Source organism: Mustelus asterias, unplaced genomic scaffold (genome assembly GCF_964213995.1).
Source record: "Mustelus asterias unplaced genomic scaffold, sMusAst1.hap1.1 HAP1_SCAFFOLD_917, whole genome shotgun sequence".
Taxonomy (NCBI): Eukaryota; Metazoa; Chordata; class Chondrichthyes; order Carcharhiniformes; family Triakidae; genus Mustelus; species Mustelus asterias.
The window spans coordinates 98,551-108,093 of NW_027590863.1; the positions used below are offsets into that span (position 1 = coordinate 98,551).

Sequence of the window (9,543 nt, forward strand, 5' to 3'; positions counted from 1 at the left end):
AGTTTCCACCCCAACTCCATAAATCCCTGCCTAATATCCCCTTCCCCTATCCTCCCTATGTCGTGTGTCCCCACATGTACAATAACTTGTGGTTTATCTCCCTCCCCCCTAAGAGTCCTGAATACCCTGTCAGACACATCCCGGACCCCAGCCCCTGGTAGGCAACACACCAACCCTGAGTCCCTACCTTTAGTTCCGACCCTCCTATCTGTCCCCTTAATTGTGGAGTCCCCAATCACAAGGCCCAGTCTTTTACAGCCCCTAACCACCTGAGCTTTCTCACTCGCCTCACCCCCAGAGATCTGCTCTCTATGCTCAGTTGATTCCTCCTCAACTGTAGCCTCCAGCACCGAAAACCTATTATGGAGGGGAACCGCCCCAGGGGATTGTCTTCCCGATTGCTTCTTACCCCTCCTCCTGGCATTGACCCAAGCCTCATTTCTAGGAGTTACTATTTCTCTATAACTCCTATCAACTTCCACCTCCGCCTCCCGAATTATGCGGAGTTCCTCTACCTCCCCTTCCAGCTCCTTTACACGCTCCTCCAGAAGCTGCAATCTAATGCACTTCTTACAACTAAAATCTCCTGAAACACTACTGGATTTCCTCACCACATACATCCCACAGGAGATGCAGCATACTGCCTGAACTGCCATCCCTGAAGCCATTACCAGCAAGAAAAAAAGAAAAAAAAACAAAAAAAAAAAAAACTTCCCCACACTTCCCCAACTGTCACTCTCTCCTGCAGCCCGAGCAGCACTCCCTCACTGAGACACCAACTGTCACACTCTACTGCAGCCCGAGCAGCACTCCCTCACTGAGACACCAACTGTCACTCTCCACTGCAGCCCGAGCAGCACTCCCTCACTTCAGGTGGTTGGAGAGTATAATCCCTGTTAATTGGTCTGCAGGAAAAATTCCAAATGACCCTCTGTGCTGGGGATAACCCTCCTGATTTAGAAGGGATGACAATTAGTACAATTTTTATTCATTTATTGTCTGATTGACTGTTTCACTGGTGCTCGAGCTAAGAAATTACTGTAGATCCTAGAAGAGGAGTGTCTTATAATGTAATACTTTGTACAAAATAAAGACCATATTTTTCAAATAGTTTTGAAATATTGTGTGTGTTGTTATAATTCGGGTCGAGAACATTAACGTTCAATGAGAAATCCAAACACCCATCACAAGATTCCAGGTTTTTAAACAAAATCAAACTTTCCATATTCCAGCTATTCTCCAGACTCCAAGATTTCATGAGGATCCTTCGATTAGCTTTCGGCTAAACACCTCTCCAACTTTCCTTTGAGATTTCAGAATTGACTCAAAACATGGACTCCTCAATCCAAGCATGGACTTCACTGCCTTCTTGCTGAGGGCTTTAAACATTGAGAACATCCCTGGTTCCTAATGACCTTCTCGGCTCCGGCTCCCACAGCTGGTTCACAGCTCCCACTCCCACAGCTGGTTCGCAGCTCCCACTCCCACAGCTGGTTCACAGCTCCCACTCCCACAGCTGGTTCACAGCTCGTGCTCCCACAGCTGGTTCACAGCTCCCGCTCCCACAGCTGGTTCACAGCTCCCGCTCCCACAGCTGGTTCATAGCTCCCGCTCCCACAACTGGTTCACAGCTCCCGCTCCCACAGCTGATTCACAGCTCCCGCTCCGACAGCTGGTTCACAGCTCCTGCTCCCACAGCTGGTTCACAGCTCCTGCTCCCACAGCTCGTTCACAGCTCCTGCTCCCACAGCTGGTTCACAGCTCCTGCTCCCACAGCTCCTGCTCCCACAGCTGGTTCACAGCTCCCGCTCCCACAGCTGGCTCGTGGCTCACAGCTCCCGCTCCCACAGCTAGTTCACAGCTTCTGGTCCCACAGCTGACGGTTTGCAAGCTCACTGCAGACTGCCTGGTTTCTGTGAGAACTACCCAGAATTCCAACCAAGGTTCCACTCTGAATCACTTATCTCCATGGTAACGGAGACCAGTTAGCATATCCAATAGATGTTTAAATTAATTAACTTGTAGTTTCAAAACCAAACATGTAACCCTGAGTCTGCTAGAAGAAGTCACCTCACTAATAAAGACAGGACATTAAATGTCAGATCCAATGTCTCCAGATCTCCAGCTGAAGAGGCTGAGCCCAGCCCCCTTTTTACAGTATTAGTTGCTACATTCATAGAATCATCATAGAAACCCTACAGTGCAGAAGGAGGCCATTCGGCCCATCGAGTCTGCACCGACCACAATCCCACCCAGGCCCTACCCCCACATATTTTACCCGCTAATCCCTCTAACCTACACATCCCAGGACTCTAAAGGGCAATTTTTTAACCTGGCCAATCAACCTAACCTGCACATCTTTGGACTGTGGGAGGAAACCGGAGCACCCGGAGGAAACCCACGCAGACACGAGGAGAATGTGCAAACTCCACACAGACAGTGACCCGAGCCGGGAATCGAACCCGGGACCCTGGAGCTGTGAAGCAGCAGTGCTAACCACTGTGCTACCGTGCCGCCCCGATCTGGTCAGTAAAGATCTAAATGTCCCAAATCTTGCATTAATTGTGCTACTTCCAGCTGCTTTTCACAATCCAGAAATGTGATTTTCAGTATCCACAATAATCAAATAACCCATGGTTGTTTTTTCTGAATCAAATTATTTGCAATCTTTTTGAATGAACATGTCAAAACTTAGGGAATTCCCTCTGTGTATTTAATTAGAAATGTCTCACTGTGACTCAGAGAGGAACAGTCCAGCTGCCCTTTTACAGTTCTTACCCTTCCAGTTTTGACTTTTTAAGCAAACATGGGCCACGCCTTGAGACTGCGAGTTCCCTCAGGTGTTTTTGTCAGATTCTCAACCCAGGTTTTTCATTTATCTTTCGTTAAAAAATACTAATTCTCAAACTAAAAATTTATTTCTAAAACATGAATGATCAGATAGACACAAACCTCTTCCTCAGGAAGAAATGAAAATGTATCACCATCTGAATATCCTATTTAGAATATTACAATTTTCTGTACATATTAATAACAGCCATGATCATATTGAATGGCGGAGCAGCTCAAAGAGCATCAGCCCACTGGAAGCAAAGTCATGAGACCGGTCAGTCCAGCAGAAAGAAACCCTCCGATGGTCCCACTTTGGGGAGGCGATGGCCTAGTGGTACTATCGCTAGACTAGTAATCCAGAAACGCAGCTAAAGTTCTGGGCACCCAGGTTCAAATCCCACCATGACAGATGGTGGAATTTGACTTCAATAAAAAATATCTAGAATTAAGAATCTACTGATGACCATGAAACTATTGTTGATTGTCAGAAAAAAACCCATCTGGTTCACTAATGTCCTTTAGGGAAGGAAATCTGCCATTCTTACCTGGTCTGGCCGACGATGACTCCAGAGCCACAGCAATGTGACTGACACTCAACTGCCCTCTCAAGGGCAACGAGAGGTGGGCAATAAATGCTGACCAGCGACACCCATGTCCCACACTGAATAAAAATAAAACTGTCAGAGTGAACATGGTTCAGTTCTGGATGTGAATAACAGCAGCAATAACAGCAGAATCCAGTCCCTGTAATCATTTGTGAACTCGCTGGTATCTGAACAGATTGGATAACTGAGTGAATGCCATCCTGCACAGACCCAGTGAATGGCCTCTCCCCAGCATGAAGACACGGGTGTGTCAGAAGGTTGGCTGAATCAATGAATGCTTTCTCATTCAGTTGAACAGCCTCTCCCATTTGTGAACTCGCTGGTGTGTCTGCAAGTGAGATAATCGATTAAATCTCATCTCACACTCTAGACAGCTGAATGGCCTCTCCCCTGTGTGAACTCGCTCGTGTCTCAGCAGGTCAGATGAAGTAGCGAATGCTTTCCCACTCAGAGCAGATGAACGGTCTCTCCCTAGTGTATCTGTAGGTTGTAAGAGAGAGAGAATCCCTTTCCACACTCAGAGCAGGTGAATGGCCTCTCCCCAGTGTGAACTCGCTGGTGCGTCTGCAACTGAGTTAACCGACTGAAACTCATTTCACACTCAGAGCAGGTAAATGGCCTCTCCCCACTGTGAATTCGCTGGTGTATCCGGAGATTGGAGGACCAAGAGAACGCCCTACCACACTCTAAGCAGGTGAACGGCCTCTCCCCTGTGTGAACTCACTGGTGTGTCATTAAGTCGGATGAATTCGTAAATCCCTTTGCACACTTAGTGGAAGTGAACAGTCTCTCCCCAGTGTGAATTTCCAGCTCCGACGGGAATCTGAATCCCTTTCCACAGTCTCCACAGTTTTTCCATGGTGTGAGTGTCCTTGTGTCTCTCTAGGTTCCTGAGTTGTCCACACACAGACTTTGTGTACGGTCTCTCCTTTGTAAATGGTGATGTTCTTTCAGGCTGTATAATGTCTAGCTGCATGGGTCTCGTTGCTTTTCCAGTCACACCAATGTTCAAAATCTTATGAAGCAGATAGAAGAGAGAAACATTTCTCCTGGACTCAAATGCCGATGATATTCTGGTCCCAATAATCAAACAATTATTCTTGATATTTGCTTTGAGATTTCAATCTGTAAATCCTCCTCCTCTGTTATTCTGAAAAGAGGTTTACAAAAATCATCACTGTCAGTACAGGATAGAAATTCAGGATGGACAAGTCTCATTTCTGTGGTCATATAACTGGACTAAAAATGTGTGGTAGACAGTATAGCATTTCTTAATGAGACAGATGGTGGGAGGGGGATTTGAGAAACCTTTATTTAGACAGCAAGAGGTCGGTAAGGATGGTGGAAGTGAAGGCGAATGCGTTCAAAATAAGATCAAATGGACAATGAGGAAGTTAATATGCAGGGTTAAGGGGATAGAGAGGGTGAATGGGACTGAGTGAATTTCTCCAAAAAACAGTTGACATGGACTCAAGATTTCAAATTGATTCCTTCTGAACTGGAATGTCACTTTGACTGGAAATGTATAACAAAGCTACATATGCAGGGCAGCACGGTAGCACAGTGGTTAGCACTGTGGCCTCACAGCTCCAGGGACCCGGGTTTGATTCCTGGTTTGGGTCACTGTCTGTGCGGAGTCTGCACATTCTCCACGTGTCTGCGTGGGTTTCCTCCGTGTGCTCCGGTTTACCCCCACACTCCAAAGATGTACGGGTTGGGTTGATTGGCCATGCTAAATTGACCCTAGTTTCAGGGGCATTTGCAGGGTAAATATTTGGGGTGACGGGGATAGGGCTTGGGTGGGATTGTTGTCAGTGCAGGCTCGATGGGCTGAATGGCATCCTTCTGTACTGTAGGGATTCTGTGATTTTATATTATATGACAAGAATAAAACTAACAATACATGAATCTTATTACTGAAACAAAAATATACCGAGATGTACCTTCTATCAACAGAAGACATATATCTGTCGTTATTAACCTAAAAAGTAAACATATTTCCAGAAAAGTCCAATGGAATATTGAAGGACACCGTTTCACATTTAAAAAACTTTTACTTTAGAAATTTATCTAAAATCAGCATCACTAAATCATGCAAAGAGAGAAACGGTATTTGAATAGACAAGATAAATTACACTTTAAAAACTCAGACAATAAAAACAGGTTCCACAAAATCACAAACATTTCCCCCTCAGTATATTTGGCTCTAATATTTGGTTCCAGAGTATTTCTGTCTCTCTCATTCTCAGGGGCAGAAATAAAGTGTTTTCCTCACAGATGTTGTCCAGAGGAGGAGGTTTGAGTCTGTGTGTGAAGTTTGAGTCTGTGTGTGAAGTTTGAGTCTGTGGTGAAGTTTGAGTCTGTGGTGAAGTTTGAGTCTGTGGTGAAGTTTGAGTCTGTGGTGAAGTTTGAGTCTGTGGTGAAGTTTGAGTCTGTGTGTGAAGTTTGAGTCTGTGTGTGAAGTTTGAGTCTGTGGTGAAGTTTGAGTCTGTGTGTGAAGTTTGAGTCTGTGGTGAAGTTTGAGTCTGTGGTGAAGTTTGAGTCTGTGGTGAAGTTTGAGTCTGTGGTGAAGTTTGAGTCTGTGTGTGAAGTTTGAGTCTGTGTGTGAAGTTTGAGTCTGTGGTGAAGTTTGAGTCTGTGGTGAAGTTTGAGTCTGTGTGTGAAGTTTGAGTCTGTGTGTGAAGTTTGAGTCTGTGGTGAAGTTTGAGTCTGTGTGTGAAGTTTGAGTCTGTGGTGAAGTTTGAGTCTGTGTGTGAAGTTTGAGTCTGTGTGTGAAGTTTGAGTCTGTGTGTGAAGTTTGAGTCTGTGGTGAAGTTTGAGTCTGTGGTGAAGTTTGAGTCTGTGTGTGAAGTTTGAGTCTGTGGTGAAGTTTGAGTCTGTGTGTGAAGTTTGAGTCTGTGTGTGAAGTTTGAGTCTGTGTGTGAAGTTTGGGTCTGTGTGTGAAGTTTGAGTCTGTGTGTGAAGTTTGAGTCTGTGTGTGAAGTTTGAGTCTGTGGTGAAGTTTGAGTCTGTGGTGAAGTTTGAGTCTGTGTGTGAAGTTTGAGTCTGTGTGTGAAGTTTGAGTCTGTGGTGAAGTTTGAGTCTGTGGTGAAGTTTGAGTCTGTGTGTGAAGTTTGAGTCTGTGTGTGAAGTTTGAGTCTGTGGTGAAGTTTGAGTCTGTGTGTGAAGTTTGAGTCTGTGGTGAAGTTTGAGTCTGTGTGTGAAGTTTGAGTCTGTGTGTGAAGTTTGAGTCTGTGTGTGAAGTTTGAGTCTGTGGTGAAGTTTGAGTCTGTGGTGAAGTTTGAGTCTGTGTGTGAAGTTTGAGTCTGTGTGTGAAGTTTGAGTCTGTGGTGAAGTTGGAGTCTGTGTGTGAAGTTTGAGTCTGTGTGTGAAGTTTGAGTCTGTGTGTGAAGTTTGAGTCTGTGGTGAAGTTTGAGTCTGTGGTGAAGTTTGAGTCTGTGTGTGAAGTTTGAGTCTGTGGTGAAGTTTGAGTCTGTGGTGAAGTTTGAGTCTGTGTGTGAAGTTTGAGTCTGTGGTGAAGTTTGAGTCTGTGTGTGAAGTTTGAGTCTGTGTGTGAAGTTTGAGTCTGTGGTGAAGTTTGAGTCTGTGGTGAAGTTTGAGTCTGTGGTGAAGCTACAAACAGAAGCTGTTCTGTTTCAAATCAAACTGCGGGACTTGGAAGAAAATGATGGGAAGAGATTTTGCAAAGTCCCCTCCCCCACTCCCTCAGCTGGCAGCCCAGCGCGCAGGCGCAGAGAGCGCTGCTGAGCCGAGCTGTCCGGAGCAGGCGCAGAGAGCGCTGCTGAGCCGAGCTGTCCGGAGCAGGCGCAGAGAGCGCTGCTGAGCCGAGCTGTCCGGAGCAGGCGCAGAGAGCGCTGCTGAGCCGAGCTGTCCGGAGCAGGCGCAGAGAGTGGTGCTGAGCCGAGCTGTCCGGAGCAGGCGCAGTGCGGCTGCCGCCAGCGGTCGCTCTCGATCTCTTTTTGGAGCCGCAGCCGCCGGAGAGCGAGGGGGGAGGGGGAGATCACCGAGCGGCTTCTCGCTCTGGCCGGAGCCGCCAGCCGGTTGCCTGGAAACCTTGGCTCGATGTGGTGCAGGGGGAGGGGAACAATGGGTGGGGGCGGGGCTCCCGGGTCCGCGCGCCCGGGCCTGCGCACTGGAACCCAGCGACGTCACCGCGGAGCAGAGTGATTCCTATTGGCTGATTCAGGCAGGGCTCTATTGTGATGTCACAATGCGGAAGTTGGCCAATGAGCTTCAGAGTGAAACTTCCTCCTCTGTGTTTCTCCCTTTCCATTTCTTTTCTCATTCTGGGGGAAATTGCTGACTTGCAGCAACTGAAGGGAAAGGAAGTGAATCCAGTCTGTATATTCTATACATTTTTAGTTCAGTCGTTTAGACATATATCTGTCTGGCAGCCTGCATGGAGATTTCCAGCTCTCTGTATTCAGGGCAGGAAGCCGTGAGCATGGATCTGTCAATCAGCCTCAATCAGCACCTTCAGGAGAATTGGGAGGGTGAATATTAGATACAGCAGAGTGAGAATGGAGGGAGAGTGTGTAGGATGGAGATTCACAGCTTTTGGGGAATATGCGAGGAAAGAATGCGTTATAGAAACTAAAATGATGTGTTCTGAATTTCTATCTTATACTAACTGTGATGTCTGTTGTAAATTTATATTACAGGCTATCAGGAGGTGAGGATTTACAGTCAAAAATCTCAAGCCAAACGTCATGTCAAGAACTGACAAAGTCACTCAATTTGATAGAACCTGAATATCATCTACCTTTGAATCCAGAAGAGAAATGTTTCTCTGTTCTGTCATCTTCAAAAGATTTTAAGCATGAGTGAGAGTGGAAAAGCACTGAAACATGCCCACACCCAAGTGAGCGCATTCCAGTGTAATGACTGTGGAAAGAGCTTTAACCAGTTACACAGCCTGAAAACACATCGCAGCATTCACAGCGGGAGAGACTGTACCTGTGTTCTGTGTGAGATTTAACTGATTGTTTAACCTGGAGAGTTACAAGGACATCAGCACCATGGAGAAACCGTGGAAATGTGGAGACTGTGGGAAGGGATTCATATCCCCATCTCAGCTGGAGATTCATCAACGCAGTCACACTGGGGAGAGGCCATTCACCTGCTTTGTGTGTGGGAAGCGATTCACTCACTTACCTAATCTGCAGAGACACCAACGAGTTCACACAGGGGAGAGGCCATTCAGGTGCTCTGACTGTGGGAAGGGATTCGCTCATTTATCCAGCCTATGTGCACACAAAGTCACTCACACCCAGGAGAGACCCTTTAAATGCTCTGACTGTGGGAGCAGATTCAAAAGCTCTGGTGAACTGGTATCCCACCAGCGCATTCACACTGAGGAGAGACCGTTCAGCTGCTCTCACTGCTCAAAGAGGTTTAAAATGTCATCCAAACTGCGGATACACCAAGGAATTCACACTGGGGAGAGACCATTTACCTGCTCTGTGTGTGAGAAGGAATTCACTCATTTATCCAGTCTGCGCGCACACAAAGTCACTCACAGCAATGAGAGACCCTTTAAATGCTCTGACTGTGGAAGCGATTTCAAACGTGCTGTGGAACTGAGAGACCACGAGCGCATTCACACTGAGGAGAGACCGTTCAGCTGCTCTCACTGCACAAAGAGGTTTAGAAATTCATCCGACCTGCTAACGCACCAGCGAGTTCACACCGGGGAGAAACCGTTCACCTGCTCTGTGTGTGGGAAGGGATTCATTCATTCATCCCACCTGCTGAGACACAAGTTCACTCACACCAATGTGAGACCCTTTAAATGTTCTGACTGTGGGAGTAGCTTCAAAAGCTCTCGGGATCTGATGATTCACCAGCGCATTCACACTGAGGAGAGACCGTTCAGCTGCTCTGTCTGCACAAAGAGATTTAGAATGTCATACAACCTGCGGAAACACCAGGCAGTTCACACCGGCGAGAGGTCATTCACCTGCTCCGGGTGTGGGAAGGGATACATTCAGTTATCCAGCCTGCTGAGACACAATGTCACTCACACGCAGGATAGATCCTTTAAATGTTCTGACTGTGGAAGTGGCTTCGAAAGCTCTGGAGAACTGGTGTCCCACCAGCGCATTCA

At 46.8% G+C, this 9,543-nt stretch overlaps 1 protein-coding gene across 1 annotated transcript in view; it reads left to right on the top strand.

The window, feature by feature from the left end:
* LOC144487606 (uncharacterized) overlaps positions 1 to 9,543 on the top strand; it is a 42,910-nt gene that overhangs the window by 9,689 nt on the left and 23,678 nt on the right. Inside the window, exons 4-5 of the mRNA XM_078205694.1 lie at positions 8,099 to 8,109; positions 8,612 to 8,947. Coding sequence (XP_078061820.1) covers positions 8,099 to 8,109; positions 8,612 to 8,947 — 347 coding nt within the window. The remainder of the gene's footprint in view (positions 1 to 8,098; positions 8,110 to 8,611; positions 8,948 to 9,543) is intronic.